The sequence below is a fragment of the Triturus cristatus genome, chromosome 12 (genome assembly GCF_964204655.1).
Source record: "Triturus cristatus chromosome 12, aTriCri1.1, whole genome shotgun sequence".
Taxonomy (NCBI): Eukaryota; Metazoa; Chordata; class Amphibia; order Caudata; family Salamandridae; genus Triturus; species Triturus cristatus.
This window is the reverse complement of record NC_140595.1, coordinates 561,339,283-561,356,931: the sequence shown is the minus strand read 5'-3', so window position 1 is coordinate 561,356,931 and position 17,649 is coordinate 561,339,283. Positions and strand designations below refer to the sequence as shown.

The 17,649-nt window shown below is 46.6% G+C and overlaps 1 protein-coding gene across 4 annotated transcripts in view; it reads right to left on the bottom strand.

Annotated features, from left to right (window-relative positions):
• RPGRIP1L (RPGRIP1 like) overlaps positions 1-17,649 on the bottom strand; it is a 673,080-nt gene that overhangs the window by 157,060 nt on the left and 498,371 nt on the right. For all 4 annotated transcript variants that reach the window (XM_085639033.1, XM_085639032.1, XM_085639035.1 and 1 more), the window contains exon 22: positions 17,051-17,136. In XM_085639033.1, the coding sequence (XP_085495159.1) occupies positions 17,051-17,136 (86 nt within the window). The remainder of the gene's footprint in view (positions 1-17,050; positions 17,137-17,649) is intronic.

Below are 17,649 nucleotides of genomic sequence, written 5' to 3'. Positions count from 1 at the left end.
GGGGAAACGCGTGCACGCTCATTGTTTGCTAACTGATCTCAGTCTAATCTTGTATTTATAGTAGGATACGGTTTGAGGGCGCGGGAAAAGTACTATATATCATGTATAGCTGCCAAGGTTTGAGATTGCTATGTGTGATATTTGCATCATTTAAGTGTAATTATGAGTGGCATTTCAGCACCTATGAGCAAAATCAAGCAATGAAGACGAGGGAAACATATAAATAATTATCACAATACACCCATTTGTGCTATGTGACTGCGCCAGGAAAATCACATTTTAACATAGCATAAGAGTCCGTGGAGCAGTACGAGATCTTGACTTACACCATCGCTGCCACGTTTTCAAATTGGTTATGTATGACATTTCCATTGTTTCAATGCACTTCTGAGTGGCATTCAACTGCAAATAAGCGAAACTGAGAAAGACATTGAAAAACCTATATTAAGAAGAAACTTTAAACTATTGAGCTGTGAGAAAACTGTCGGGGGGTCAGCATAGAAAAATAAAGTTGAAAAAGCAGAATGTGGAAAGAGTGGCTAGAGGAAGAAAGCAGAAAAGGTTAACAAGGATGTGTGTGACATACATTCACAGCAGAGGTAACACATTTTATATGGATGCCCCTAAGCTAATCTATTGTACACCACAAAGCTTTCATTGGACACTCAAGAAAGTTGCAAAAAAACATGTAAAGCTAATTGAACGACTAAAAATAGAAAGAAAAAAAAAACCCCAGCTGTTGCTTGTGTGAAGACTTTTAAATGTCGTGCAAAGAACAACATTGGGGTTGAGATGACTGCAGTTACCACAGAAGGACGGTGTATCGTGCTTTGAGGAAAATAGGTATTGTTACTGAAAAGCACAAATTGACATGCACTTCATTGTCCATCTGAACTCTGAGAAATTTCAGATTGATGAAGTGCATGTTAATTTTTGCTTTCAGTAACAATAATAACCATTTCATTCAAGGCGCAATGATAGCTTTTTCGTTGGATTAAATAACTTGCACACTATGCTAATGACTCAAACTCACTAACATCGGAAACACGGCGGAGCCAATTGAGTATATGACTGCAGGATGTCTTAGTAAAAAAAACTTTAGCAGTTTGTTGCTTTTAATAAAAAAAACATACACGGACCTGGATAGAACAACGAACTGAGTACAAAATCTGTTGCTCATAGTAATTTCAAACGGGAAAAAAACACAGCTAAAAGCACAGTACGGTTCAAAGGGAAAGCATGCAAGCTCGAACACAAACATGCAGATACACGACTTCCATCGGACACGAAATTCTACTCAACAGAAATATAACAAGCATTGGACGCGCGAGACGAGATGGTGGGGGGGTGGGGGAGAGAAGCGGGAGTTCTGATAAACTGGTGTGAAATAGCAGCAGGGAAGGGGGCGGAGAGGGGCTACGAGGGAGAGCGACGTAAAGCCATATGGCTGCTTTGCGCGCGTGCACGCCTCGTGCACTGTAGCTCTATGCCAGGGGAAGCACTTTTAAAACCCACTTACAAAATGTCTCAAAGAGACAGCTTTCGCTGTCTCAGCGAGACCTAAAACTTGGCCACTCCACAAGCAAAAAGGGTTCCTGTGTCAGATTTTAAAATGTGTGAAGCAATGTGGTGATCAAGAGTGCCTAGTTGCTTGTAGATTGGCGCTAACCATCTAGACCTTGTCCTTTCGTACGCCGGACAGGCAAACATAAGGTGGGCGACGCTCTCCTTTGGTGCACTACAACAGGGACAGTTTTCTGTTTGTTTTGGGGGGCGCTATTTTGCAGTCAGTTTGCGAACTGGGAGCGACCGGAATCTGAATTGGTTGTAAAGTGTCCTGTCTCTTGGTATCTGGATTGTATGCAAGTATGGTTCCAGGCTTCTACAATGTTTGTGCTGCAAAAATTATTCCGTTAGCCTTCCCAAATTTGGATCGCTAGAATCCCAGATATCAATCCAGCCCCTATAGTTACGTTTTAGCTCAGCCTTGCTCGGGGGATTTTGGTTGTCCCAAGAATCCTTGAGTCCAATGGTTGTCATTAATTTCTTGACATTGGATATCCACTTGGCCCTGTGATTAACATCAAGGCTCATGAATTCAGTAAGTGCATTAGCATAGTTCGTAAGTTCAATGGTCCACCTAATGCGTGCCCAAAAAAGCAGCGGGCGTAGCTTTGCAATGTCACTGAATGAGCGCCTACCCATATCGTACATCAGGGGGGTTAGTGGGACGTTCCGGGGTAACATAACCAGGTCCCTCAAGAACTTGTGTTCTGACTTGCAGATCTCATCGACAATATCGAATCCCCATAACTCTGCTCCATTAAGTGCCGAGCTAACCGCCTTTGCGTCATAAACCGTGGGGGCCAGGGCAACTGGCCTACTTTGCGAGGAGCGATGTTCTTTGCTTAGTGCCCCGACCGCACATTTGTGGATCAAAAGCATTTTATCGAAATGGGACCGCCGGACCATTTTTTCAGAGAGGCAAATGTCGAGGTAATCAAACGTGCTGACCCTCTCCAGACATGTCCCATCAAGGGTGAGATTATTTCTAAAAGATTTATGGGGGTTAAATGTCATAAACTTGGTCTTGGTAGTGTTTATGATCAGCCCCCTGGAGTTACAGAAAGATTGGAATCTGTTCAATAGTTTCTGCAACCCAGCTGGGGTCTTGGAGATCAGCAGTGTGTCATCAGAAAACAGGAGAGTAGGTACCTTGTAGCCCGCCTGCAACATTCCAAGAGATGATCTTTAGGTGCTGTGAGGAAACCGGATCGTGAGCTGGATCTCTACTGTGGATGTGTTGACTGGGAGACTCAGAGTGTGGTGGCAAAACAAAGCGATAAGGGGCTATAGAAAGATTAGCCGCGCAGGCCCTTATAGTGTTGAGATGCTGATGGTTTTGAGCAATGCGTTCCATTCTAGTTGTGTCTGGCTCTGGGCTTATACAAGGGATTAGATTGTTTTGGGGGCTACATTCGGTTATTAAAGGGGTAACGTATGGTTCCCGATGTGGCTGTAGAGCACTTTGCAGTCAGTCGACAGCTTCTAATGGGGTCCCTCCGCTTAGGGCCCTAGATGGATACTTGTGTGGTCTGGCTACAGGTGTGGTAGGAGATCGCCTAAACTGGATAGCTGAGGAGCCAGGGGGGCAAGTGTGATACTCCAATAAGAGAAGATTTTCAACCAGATCAGCCTTGGTTATGGTGAGTTTGATGCAGTCCCAAGGTTGAGTAAGGGACGTGCATCTCCGAGCCCTGATGATATCCTCTCGTATGACTGAGCGGCAACCCCTGACGTGGCGGATCCAGTGTATTGATTTATTAATTAACGAGTCTTCAATTTCATAGCCACCCACTGGATCTAGCTTTGGAACATTAACCATAAAAACGTTTCGCGCCTGCCCTAGGGAGGGAATTGCTGGAAAAATCCTCTGATCTTTTGCAGGGGGAGCGTGTGACTAACGGTAAAGTCGATTGTCTAGTACGATTAATAGGAGCCTGAGAGGGAACTCGATTCTGTTGGTTAGCTTAGAAATTGTCAGCCAGTTTTGGCATTGGGGTTGTTGAAGACTGCTTGGATGTTATTGGGGGGGGGGGTGAGGTTGGTCCATTTCCCATTAGGCCTAATTCCTTATTGGAGGATGAGTAAGCTCCGTTATCCCGTGAGCGTTGCTCATACAAGGAGTATACAGTCTGCTTGTGCTTCTGGGGTGTATCCTTTGAAGATAGGAGTCTGACCATAGTGATGAGCTCTTCGGTCATATTTCTCATAGTTCCTATCTCCGACTTTAAGGAGCTACCAAGCTGGAAGATATTACGAAGTGATGGAATTTCCCCTTCGCTGGTCTCAATTGTGGTTAGGGGCGGTGCTTGCAACATTTCTACCCCAAGGGTTTCAGGCATATCTGAAAAAGCTGCAAACCTGTTCGAACAAGTGATTGAGGGGCCGCATAGACTCTCGCTGATACAAGTTGAGGAATTAATGAGTTGGGAGGAAGAATCATGGGAGGTAGGGTCGTTGACCTGTACTGCGCCAAGTACGAGTGATGTGTCTTTGCTATGTGTTATTACTCCTTTTCAGGGGGGCTTCGGGAACATTGAGAGGAAAGTGGTTGTGTGGGGAGGGCTAGCATTTTTGGGGGGCGATTGGATGTTGGTACGGGGGACTATTGATTCTGCTTCTAAAATACCTTCGCATTCGTGGATAAGAGTGTCAATTCTGTCCATCATGCAGTTGGCAGCATGCTTATGAGCTTTCTTTGCCTTTTTCCCCTTTCCCGACCACCCGTTAAGGCCACTTCCTGCCCCCCCTCCCTCCATCCTTTTCCTTTTGCCCATCTTTTAGCCCCTGATGGATTTGTGTGACACAGTACTTTCTATGACCCCTAGGTGTTTTTACCTCCAGTGCCCAGAGGCAAAGATTTTGTTTGAAGAAATAATTACTAGGTCCAAAAGCCTGACACAGAGTTTATAATAGTGGCGTGCTACCGTAGTTTTCAAGCAACAAAAAGTCCCTAATGCAAGCATTGTTCTTGGCACAGTACCTTATCCGGTTGCAGATAAATCAACCACCTCGAGTCCCACTAGGGTGATAGTAGCCCGGGCAAAGTGGGGAGGTGGACAGATAGTGGCAAAAGATGGAGAGTAACACCCCGGCTTAGGCTCCCGCCAGGGTGTTTAAGCCAGGAGTAATGTCCAGCCAAGTCCCACAGTCAAAATGCGTCCCGCGTTGCAAGGCGTGAGGCAGTGCTTTATAGCGCAATGGAGGCACCTCCCCCTCACCTGTGGCAGCGGTGATGCGGTGGGAATGCTCTGCGTTGCAACCTGGGACCTCAAGTCCCCCCAGGGTGAGTAGTAGCCTGGGCGAAGTGATGAGGTGGACAGATGGCGGCAAAAGATGGAGAAAGTAACACCCTGTGCTTAGGCTCCCGCCAGGGTGTTACAGACAGGAGTAATGTCCGGCCAAGTCTCACAGTCAAAACGTGGCCCTATATGTTTGCGGTACTCCAGAGATACGGATTCGGACCTTACTAAGTCTGGTCAAATTACTATACGGGGCACCTACAGAACGAGTTAGCACAGGCTCCTTGTTTTCACGGCCCAAAAAGATGCCCCCTCTCGCCATTAATCTTCTCCCTGGCTACTTATCCTCTAGCGATGGCTATGCGACAACCGGCTGGGCACTGGGGCATCCAGTTAGGTATGGAGATGCATGCTGTTTCACTTTATGCAGATGACATCCTGCTGTACATCAGAGACCTACAAACAATACCATAAGTTATACCTGACACACTTAAACTATTTGTGAGACTATCAGGGTTATGTGTTAACTGGGGGAAATCATGCCTATTCCCCTTTGTTCCCAACGCACGCATCCCCCCCCACTGGTGGTCGATGGCACACCACTGGCGTCATGTTCCTTTATTTGGGACTAAGGATATATCATAAAGATCGGGACATATTAGATGGTAACCTCACCAGAGCGGTCACAACTCTGAGGGCACAGATAAGAGTTCTGGAAAACACTCAGTCTCTCTGTGGCAGGTAGGGTGGCGCTCATTAAAGTGCTGATGCTTCCACGCCTGTTGTATTATTTTACTAACCTCCCACTTTACCTACAAACGTCCTTCTTCCGCTCGCTCGAGGGCTCAGTCAGAGACCTCATCTGGCGCAAAACAGGATGCAGGGTGGCGCTCGCAAAAATTATACTTACCCCAGACTCGGGGGGGGGCCGAACATGGAACACTACTATTTGGCGTCCCAGATACAATGGGTGGCGGGCTGGATGAAGGAACTACACCTAGCAGACAAAGCGAGGAATGGTCCCCCGTACACTATAGATATGCTCTTGCACATTTTTCACCCATGCACCAGGCCCCACACGTCGCTCCCTCTACTGGTACAGGTAGCCCAGAAATGTTTTCGACAGGCCTTACATCTAACCAGGCACATCACGCCTTTTGCACAAGCTATTCAGATACTGGGAATGCCAAGGGGAGGAGGCAGGGTTAGAACCGCAGAACTTGCAGCCTGGCACGAGGCAGTATACACATGTTAGGAGACCTTTATACTGATGGCGTGCTGCGGACATTTGTAGATCTGGTAAACAAGGAGGGAGTCCCATCAGGACTCTTCTTAAACCACACCTCATGGGTGGGCACGCTGGGACGCTACTGGGGTGCAATCTCGCAAGAGCCACAAACACATTTACTGATGCAATACATACATGTGATGGGTACAGGACGACACCATGGTTTGCGGAGGCGCTTTGAGACACTCTTCAATTGACCTGGCACCTCTGCAGAACCGTTGGGAGGTGGATTTGGCCCGCAAATGCACACCTAAAGATTGGAATAAGATGTTGGAAAGCCCCAGAATTATCCCTAGAAACGCCAGGTTTCACCTGATTCAATTATATATAGTGCACCCGGCATATCTCTCCCAAGACAAAATTAACAGCTATTTCAACAGGACAGATGCATGCTGCCCATGCTGTAAGTTATTTGACGCTGGCTTGTTACACATGCTTTCGTCGTGCACCAAACTAAACATGTATTGGAGGGGAGTGATACTGCTTTTGTCCACAAGCACCGACAGGGAACTTCCTAACACGTGGGAGGCCTGTATTACAGGGATATTTGTCAGGGATAAAAAGCACAGAACCACTTCCATATTGTTGGACCTAGGACTGGTGGTGGCCAAGAGGCTTATCACAAAACGCTGGAAAGCGGAAGACCCCCGATCTTATAAGGCTGGTCTTAATCCATGCTGAACTGGGCTAAAGCGGAGGGCACTGCCCCTCAAAGGGAAGACACCCTTGGATTACGCAAATACCCAATCTCGGCTTCCTGGAATGTAATTCTAACAATGCTCCAACCAGAGCTAGCCCCACGAGATTCCATAGATAACCCCAATGAAGAATGCCTTGAACCACGCACATGGTAACACTGAAGCCCTCATAAAGTCTGGTCAGGTGCGCACAACAAATATCACACACAACAAGGTTGAGTGCAGGACTAAGTTAACATAATTGACTGATTCAAACCACAGGAGTGACACGGAGGATGCTGGTACGCGCCCCCTCCATCAGTTAGGCTCACCTCCGTTCTTCTCCCCAATATTTGGTGTGGCAAGTTTTTGGGTAGCTACAGCTGTTTGATCAATAGCCACCGGAAATACAGTACAGTTACAAGGATTTAGTAAGGGCGCTCGCACCAAACACGCGCACATTCAGGCAGTCAACTCCTGCAAGTATATAACAGTCTCCTGTCACTGTTACATGACCGAATTATCGTACAAGTTTTATTTGATGTAAGGTTCAACAGGTGTGCGGACACAAGTTGGCAAGTATACTATTTGTTAACTTACAATTGCATTGTCTTGTATAACATGCTCCTGAATGTAATTATGCTCCTGTGAGAAACGTATAAGCTTGTTATATGCATAATCTTTCTAAAAGGTCAATAAAACAGATCAAACAAAAATGGAGGTCTTGGGGGTCTTAAAGGCACGGCACCAGTTCTATTCTATTGTGGTTTCTCTATGCAGCCTACGGGCTAACATGACATCTAATACTTTGCCTGTTTCTTTGAAAATAAAGGCTATGTTTAAACAGTGAAAGCATGCATGTTCTATGTTACAGAAATGCTCAATAGATATATGCTTACTTTAAAGGAAAAAACCAAAGAAACGTTGGCATTTTAGCCTATTTGGTGGTTTAGGCTGCAAGTATATGTATGTTGATATACATATATATGTATGTTTGCGCGTACTTTATACTTTTACGTTTTAAAACATATATATATATATATATATATATATATATCTTCAAACTGCAGCCCAAATATGACGCTGGCGCACAACTTCAAAGGGCGGTGCGTTTCTTTTCCGGCAGAGCCACGCCGGTGTCCATGAGTAAGTTCTCGCTTTCCAGCGAAATAAAGACGCACTCACTTGGTTACAGGAACAATTAGAGCGGATTTATTAGTTGTTTGCCATGCCCTACGCGTTTCGGTCAAGAGACTTTGGACCTTGATCACGGGAATCAGGGTCAAAAGTCTCTTGACCGAAACGCGTAGGGCATGGCAAACAACTAATAAATCTGCTCTAATTGTTCCTGTAACCAAGTGAGTGCGTCTTTATTTCGCTGGAAAGCGAGAACTTCCCCTGGAAGAGAACTGGTTGCTCTTCTCAGGTATAGTCTATGTAGCTGTTCTTGATCTTGGGAAGCAAGAGGCAGCAAAAATGAAGTCAAAGATTTAACCTGACTGATGTGAAACTCTCAGACATCTTCTGGGAAAAAGGGACTTTTACCCTAATTGTAACAGCATTATCATAGATAAGTATGACAGATAAAGAAAAAAAAGAGAGCCTGCGATTCACTACGTTCTAGCAGAAGTTACTGCCAACCAACATTATAAAAACTTAAGGCAACAAGAATGAAGGTGCTCAAATGGAGGGTACATGTGAAAATTGAGAACCAAATTCAAATCACACACCAGAAAAACAAAAGGTGTGGACATCTTTGACATAATCATTATGCAAGCGTCTCCCATGTACCAGACTAGATGGAGGAATTTTCAGTTGTCATAGCCTATCACTGGTGCCAGGTGTCACAAACAAATGTCATGGATAGAGCCAGGTGGACTCCAAGAGTGAAGACATCCTTGACTATGTAAAGCGGATGGATGCTGGTGGCAGTTGAGATTTCAATCACATGCCATCAAAGTGGCTAATACACAAAACCTGAATATTTACAGTATTTCTTGCAAACAGAAAATCAAATCTAGAATCCAGATATTCTCAATAGGAGCGACAGGAGGGCAGTAAATAATCTGTGGCAAATGAACTATTTTTTGAACTACAGCATTCTTCTGAAAGGTGGGTCAAGGATTCTCCAGAAATCACAGTAAAAAGAATTAAAGAATTTGATTAATTCTCTGCTGTCCAAGTTCAAGCAATAATGCTTCACATAAAGAATCAAATTGCGACTTCATAAATCTTCTGGACCGGTGTCTTTCTGAATTAGTTGGAAGTAAATGCTACCTTCTACTCGAGTGGCTCCAAAATTACTTACGTGGAATCCAACTAACTTATAACAGGGACAGAACAACTTAAGGTCCTCATTACGAGTGACCCAGAAAATGGGCAGGGTTTGTCCCACCCGCTGATTTGCTGATACCGGGAGTAATGGTCAAATGTGGGCTGGGGAAAATCATGCTCATTACAAGTTGGACCCCGAGTTTCGACTGAGAAATGAGAACTTACCGGGATGTCAGTAATTCGGGGCCAAATTCCCACAGTAATTTCTAATTTTCCTCCATAATTTCCTATAGAGATGTTGGCTGTTTTCAGTAGCCAAAATCTCCCTGTAAATGTTAAGAGATCTGCATTGTTCCACAGATCTCTTCATTCTGGAGAGGCTATGAATGCATGTTACCGGTCCCGGCACTATTAATGAGGGCTTTAGTACTTCATCAGTATGGAAGTGGCTAGTACTGTGAATATAGTGACTGGCTGACAAAAATATGTCAATTAGTCTGCCAAGAAACTCGGGGGCAACAAAAGATTATTTTACCCCAAATGGGCATCACTCTTAGAGAAAACTGAAAAATTGAAGGAGAGTCTCCAACTCACCCAGTTGTCTAGCAGAAGTTATATTTAATAGGCACATCATTTTCAAAAAGTAAGAATTTAATTGTATGAACAAGAATGAAGGGACTCAAAATTGGGCCAGAAAAGTGAGAACCAAGTTCAGATCCCATGCGGGAACAAGAAAAGGTGCAGGTAGAAATGTATTTTGTAATTCTTTCACAAACATTACAATTACAAGAAATTTAAAAGGAGAACCCTGATTTAGTGGAAACACGTAGGCAGAAATCACAGAGAAGTAACAGTCACCTATACCAATGTTAAGGAAACCTTAAACTGAAGATCCAGTACAATATGAGCAGGTAATAGTTCAATAGAATTATTACAATATCACTTTGCAAATACAGTCCATCTTCTAGAATACCCACCCCTGGTGGATGGATGTCTCAACTGTAAAGCATGCGCACACAACTGAACACTGTCCATACTACCCTACTCATCCAAGTGCAAATCTAGTTTCACAGACACGATTACAATTAAAATCTGCACTTCAAGACTGTGCACCTAACAAAGGAAAGACTTCTCAGGTAGGTTGAAAGCCTTTAATTCTAGGACATGAATGTGATCCATGGAGTTAATGTTGTACCAACGACAATTTACAGACTGGTAGCCCAGATGACAACCCCAACCCTGTGGAGAAGCATCTGTCACTAGTGTCATCTGATGATAAAGAGATCTGGAAGGACAACTATACTGCAAAGAATAAAGCAAGGGGGAGAGAATCACGTTGACATCTTTCAGACTGTGGTAATGCTAGCTGCATTATTTCCTTGGACATCTATGAAAAGGTCAAATAAGAAGAGATGTTTCGAAGGTAACAAAAATATGCATGACACCATAAGGCCTAGAAGACACAAGACTGACCTGGCTGTCTAACAAGGGGAAACTACATAATTTGAAACCATCTGACTTATATAAATCTATCAGCTTTAAAGATGGAACCCCTTGAGCTGAGATGGATCAACACTCGCTCCTATAAAGTTGACATGCAGACGGGGAATAAGAAATGATGCATTTGCATTGAGAGAAAACCATACTTATCTTCGGTAACGATACATCTTGTAAGAAACATATATTAGTTATGGATTCCTAACCTTAAACTTACCCCCAGACATCAGACTGGATCCGGAGAATTTTTTTCCTAGCAGTACCCCAGAGTGTTGGTAGGTGGCGTTGGTTCACTCCGCGTCCGTCGTCGGCGTCATGATCGCCGGGATGATATCACTGTCTCTACTTAGACACCGCCCTCGCACGCGGACGTCAGTTCTTTACACGACATTCAATGCCAGAAGCACACAGCCATGCAAGAGACTGACCACTGGTGCACAAAACTAGGGCCCTTAAAGGAAGTCCCTTACCCTAGAAGTCAGTTCGCAGAACGGGGAGGATGGGTAGGGCAGTAAGGAATCCACAAGTAATACATGTCTCTTACAGATATATTGTTACCGAAGGTAAGTAACTTGTTCATCAGAAAGAGACTAATAGTTATGGATTCTTTACCTTAGAATAGATAACCGAGCAATACCAACCCCAGAGGTGGGTCTGCGAACTAAGTTCACACCAGAAAATCCTATAGAACTGAACCACCAAAGAAGCAGTCTCTCCTGACTTGGCTGTCCAGGTAGGGATGTTTGGTGAACATCTGCAATGAAGCCCACAAGGCTGCCTAGCAGATGCCTTGAACGGGGACTCCACGTCTCAAAGCAGTAGTGGCTGCCGTCGCCCTGGTGGAATGGGAACGCAACCCTACTGGAGGTTCCTATTTCACTAAGGAATAACACATTTTGATGCAAAGAACGACCCATCGAGAGATGATCCGCTTTTGCACAGCCCGACCTTTCTTGGCGCCCACATAGCCAATAAATAGCTGATCATCCACCCGGAATTGTTTTGTGCGATCCAGATAGAATGAAACCGCACGTTTTTGACCCAGACCGTGGAGCCTCTCCTCCTCTTTAGAAGGGTGCGGGGGCGGGAAGAAGGTGGGCAAACTGATGGTCTGTCCTATACGGAAAGAGGTAACCACTTTGGGAAGAAAGGAAGGCCTAGTGCGAAGGACAACCTTGTCTGGATGAACAGCCGGAAAAGGAGGTTTTGAAGAAAGAGCCTGATGCTCACTTACCCTGTGAGCAGAGGTGATGGCAACCAAAAAAGCAGTTTTGAGTGTCAAAAGTCTGAGGGGACAGTTATGTAGCAGCTCGAAAAGAGCGCATAGAAGGTAAGCCAGAGCAAGTTTCAATTCCCACTGAGCAATGCCCTTAGGGAAACGATTTACAATAGGGGACTTGAAAAGAGAAGGTTGATCTGGAAGATGAAGAAAGGCTGAAATGGCCATAAGTTAGCCCCTGAAAATACCCAGGCAGAGCCCTGCTGGGCCAAGGAAAGAATGAAAAGGAGGACCTCTGAAAGAGGGGCAGAAAGGGGATCCACAGCCTTTGCTGTGCACCATGCCACAAATTTGTTTCATCTACAGGCTTATACTGTTTTAGTGCCTGGCTGCCAAGATAATATTACAGACTTCGGAAGGAAGGCCGAAAGCTGTCAACTGTTGCCGCTCAATCTCCACGCAAGGAGGTGGAGGCTGGACGATTTCGGGAGGAGAACCGTCCCCTGCTATTGCGACAGAAGATTCTCCCGAAGAGGCAGTCTGATCGGAGGATCGATGGCCATGTGTAAGAGCTCGGGATACTAGACTCTTCGTGCCCAACCCGGAGTCACAAAGATGACTCGGGCCCAGTCGTGCTTGATCTTCTTCCGCACTCTGGGCAGAAGTGGTATAGGCGGAAAGGCGTATAAAAGACCACAACTCCAGTCATGACGAAAAGAGTCGCCAAGCGAGTGCCCACTTGGAAATTCCAAAGTGCAGATATGCTGACATTGCACGTTCTCTTCGGTAGCGAATAGATCCAACCAACGCTCTCCCCACTGCTGAAAGAGACCTTGCACCACCTCCGAGTGAAGACGTCATTTGTGATCCATCATGAACCTGCGGCTGAGTTCGTCTTCCCTGGCGATCAGAGAACCTGCCAGGTGTTGAACCACCAGGGACATGCCCTGATGTTCCCACCATGCCCAAAGGCGGTGTGGTCCTTGACCCCACCCCACCCTGTTTGTTGCAGCAACACATGTGGGTGGTGGTGTCCGTGAACACCTGCACTACTCTTCCCCGGACAGAGGAAAGGAATGCCTTCAGTGCAAGATGAATCGCCAAGAGCTCCACAAGGTTAATGTGGAACCCGGACTCCGCCAGAGACCAGAGGCCTCTGATCTCCGACTCTCCCATGTGGCCTCCCCACCCCAGAAGTGATGCATCTGTCACCACTGTGAACTCTGGTTGGGGAAGGGAGAGGGATGAGCTGGTGAAACAATCCTGGTTCGTTAGCCACACACTGCAATTGGTGTGCAATTGGAAAGATTCCCCTGATGCTGTGCCCACTGGAACTTCAGGCCCTACTGCAGAGCCCACACTTGCCTCCTGGCATCATTCACCAGCAGGATGCAGGAGGCCCAGTAAACTCAGGGTCATTCTGACCGAAACCCGGGATAGAGGCTGAAACATCGTTAACATAGCCCTAATATACCGGACTTGCTGCTCGGGAGGATAGGCCCGAAACTGCGCTGTGTCGAGAACCGCTCCGATTAAAAGGAGCTTCTGAAAAGGGTTCAGGTGCAACTTCAGCACATTGACTGTGTACCCCAGCGAATGCAGGAGGTCCGCCGTAGTCTGGAGGTGGCCGATGACAGCCTGGGGTGAGCTCGCCTTTAACAACCAGTCGTCGAGATAGGGGAAGACTGGAACCCCTGATCTGTGCAGATGCACGGCTGACACAGCCATCACTTTCGTGAACACCCGAGGGGTGCTGGGAAGGCCAAAGGGGAGCATTGTAAACTGAAAATGCTTGTGGCCTACCATGAACTGTAGGTAACGACTGCGGCCGGCAGGAAGGGGATGTGGAAATAGGCATCCTGCAAGTCCAACGCCACCATCCAGTCTCCAGGGACGAGGGCGGACAGGACCTGAGCCAATGTCAACATTTTAACTTCTCCATCCGGAGGAAGCGGTTGACGTTCCTGAGATCCAAGATAAGACGCAGGTCTTTGTCCTTCTTGGGTACCAGAAAGTAGTGGGAATAACCGCCACAACCTACTTCTGGGGCCGGAACTCGCTCGATAGCCCTCTTGGCCACGAGAGACATAACTTCCTGATGGAGAATGGCCAAGTGATCCTCCGACATGCGATGGAATTGTGGTGGCATGGTTAGTCTCGAAGGGGAGGGAGTAGCCCCTTCAGACTATCTGCAAAACACACCTGTCCGATGTGATAGTGTGCCAGTGGGAGAGGTGATGGCGGATCCTGCCACCCACTGGCAAATGGTGGCCCTTAAAGGACAGACTAGGAGGGTTTGGAGGCTGCTGCCGCGGGGACGCTGGTGGACTGGCCCACCCCGCTGGCCCCCTGACCCACAATGCTGGGTTCCACGTCCCCAGCCGCGCAGAGGCTGAACAGTTTGCGCCACGAAAGGGGCAAAAAGCAGACTGCGCAGGGCAAGAGATGGTAGCGAGGCCCAAGGATCTGTCCGTAGCCCTAGAATCCATATAGCGCTCAAGCGCGTTGTCCGCTTTGTCGCCAAACAAGCGACGGCCATCAAAGGGCATGTCCAAAAGGGTCAAACTTCGCTGCATCTCTGCCCTCAGCGACTGCACGGGAGAGAGTGGCCCGGGCCTCCTTCGGACACTGTGGCAGCACCTGTGCAACCGTATCTAAAACAGAGTGGGAATAATAGCCCAAAAAACATGCAGTGTTCACCGATTGCAGTCCCAAGCCGGCGGAAGACAACATCTTCTTCCCAAGATGATCCAGCTTCTTGGATTCCCTATCTGGGGGAGCAGTAGAGAATGTGCCCTTAGAAGTAGAGGCTTGGACCACCAAGCTCTCGGGGGTAGGGTGTTGGGAGAGGAAAAGTGGGTCGCCCGGGGCCGGGTGCTGGCGTTAGGAATCATCCTATCCACAGGAGCGCCTGTGCTGGGCTTGGACCAGGTGCCCAGAAGGATGTCAGTAAGGGCCTCATTGAACGGCAGTATGGGCTCCGAAGAGGCCGCTGCCGGTTGAAGCACCTCGGTGAGGAGGTAGGTCCTGACCGCCACCGCAGGAAGCTCTAGATTCAAGGCCTCAGCTGCCCTACGCAACACCACTGCGTGTGAGGGTTCCTCCTCCGTAGCCATGGTAGGGGGAGAAAACATACCAGGGTATGGTGAGGTATCCAGACCACTGGCATCCCCCAACTCCTCTCTCCAGTCTGGTTCACTCAATTGGTCAGCTAAAGCGTCACCAGACCCCTCCCAGTTCTCCTCGTCCTCTTCTGGCTGCACTCAGGGTGAAAAGGAATGCCAGGATAGAACAATGGTACAAAAGTACTGCTGGGCGCCAGATCCAGCGTCTGGCTCCGTTTCCAGGTCAGGATGGAGGCCGGGGCGACGCCGGCTGGGGACACAACCGGCGTCGGAGGGGGTGGAGGTGTTGTCAGTGGAGGGACTGCTGGCTTCCACTAAAAATATTATAATAAGATATGTATATTAAAGTATATTATATATTTTTTTAATGTATGTACATTCACAGACACACATGCAGTTGGAATAAGAAATGACACAATTGATGGCTTTGAATACCACATCCTGGTGACATAACATTACACAAGACTTGCTCAAACCCCAGACTTCTAGAATTGGACAAACATCTCTATAATATAAAGTGAATGGTCAAACAGCAGGGATAACAACCCTGAACCCTTTGTAACAGAAGCAATGGTTTATATCTCCTCTCACAATGTTTGTCCGGGGGGGGAAAGATTACTGATGGGAGAAGCGAGAGAGCTTTTTCCAGAAGGGCAGAAAACAACCCTGCCACAAAATCTGAAAAAAGAATTCTGAATGGGTTAAGAGTAATTATATTGTTGCTGATGCAGAGGATGAAGATAACAAAGTAGCCTGACATTCTATTCCACCATCTCTGCCTCTAAAGGCACAAAAATATTGCTGCTGCTGCCAGTGGCGTAACAAAAGTTGAGGGCCCCCCCTGTAAAGAACATGGAGAGGGGCCCCCATGCTCCAGCCCCAGTCCGGAGCTTTCCGACCAGGGGCCTGTGGCTAGCCCTCGCACAACCGGGTTGCGGGGGCTAATTTTACGCCACTGGCTGCTGCTGAGCTAGCACAGGGCTAAAGTTGATACAATTGTTGCCTGTGACCTCTATATGGTTTGTATTGTTAATGGATTATGTTGCCTTGTGAAGATAACCACAGAATTTAAGCAAATGAACAATGCACCTTAAACTACTTCAGGAAGGAGTCTGTCTCCTCTCCAAACAACCTTTGTCCTTCAAATGGCAGGTCCATTAACTGTGCCTGTACATTACTATAAAACACAGCTGTAAGCATTCAAGCATGCCTCCTTACAATTAAACTTGAGGTCATTGACCATGCACTGGCATATACTGTGTCCAAGCCAGTTTTCATCGCCTGCTAGAAAGCAACATAGCCATCTTGGATTAAATCCTAAAACGTCTGACTTCAGGAGTTCTAGTGCTGCGAATGAAACCATCTCCTAGAAATCATAGGTTTGTTGTGTTAAGAGAAATGCCAAAGTAAGGTTTTAAAGCTGGACTGTCTTAACCAGGACTCTTTGTGCCCCGTGAATCAAAGCATTTAGATTTAATACAAGGCAGAACAGCTCACTGCTTCTCTTTGCACTCTGAGAATTGCACAATCACTCTTTTGGAGGATAAAAGGGATAAATCAACTGTTGCAGGTATTTATTTGCAAGATGCAAATGTGGCAGTCACTAGAGTCGACTGAACTTTTTCCCATGTATCTCTAATAAAGTCTGTTAAAGCTTCATTAAAAGGCAAAATGCCATAGACAACTCGCTTCTAAATTTGAAACCATGCTTATATAGAAATCCATTTTTTATTTCTGCATTTGAGGGCTTAAGACTTTTTTTTATTTCTGCATTTACAGGATTAATTAAGACTCTTAAGTATGAATCAACCTTTTTAAAAAAAAGCTATTTTGACGATGGAATCCATTTGGTCCAAGGAGTCAGACCTGTCACGTGGAGGTGGCTGTCCCCAGGCTCTGTCTTCACTTTAGAGGCCCTCTAGATTACTCTAGAAGGTCGGGGGCTAAACAAAAGTAAAGAAAACACTCCAAAAGGCTTCTATCTATGAAGTAGACACTCCCCTAGGAGATTAGTTCACATGTTTTCCCATTTTTAAAGCTCGGATTACAGGAGTAGTAGAACACAAAATTATTGTCACCTTCAGTTTGAACAACTTCTTTCAGCACTATTCGAAGCACAAACAATACAAGCACAAACCAATGCTACAATATGCAAAGAAACTAACCTGTTTAATGCCCCTGGACACAGAACCTGGTACAATGCCATCATCACTATCAGACACAATGGACTCGGCTTCTTTATCAAAGGTATCTGTTATAATAAAAATAAAACATGTTAAAAACAATTCAATATACAGCTGGTTTCTATTTCAAGCTATATTCTAATTTAAGGCAAAGCCACATCTCAGTGATCAAATTAAATGATGATGCATTGTTTTATTAAACCGTGGTGTAATCCTGCGCTGTTCCAGAGCTGGGATTCCAACATGGCGCCCGTATTAAGCAGCCAGGAACGCAAGGTGAGCGTTCTAGACGCCGCAGCCAGTGTGACGTGCGTCCATAAGGAGAAGCAAGACGGGGCTGAAAAGAACACCGAGGAAGGAGAAGGGCAGCTCGTCGTCCCGAGAGAGGAACCGGAGCAAGGAGGATCACAACAGACCCCCGAAGAGGGAGAAGGAGCCTGCAGAGGAGGAGAAGGCCCAACGCGACCACCGGAACCGCCCAGAGGCAACACGTTAGAGTCCAGCCGACCCGGAGAAGAGGGCGGTGAGACTCCCTCTGCCACGACCCAGGAGGGTCGTGGCTCCAGTGCCTTTTATCTCTT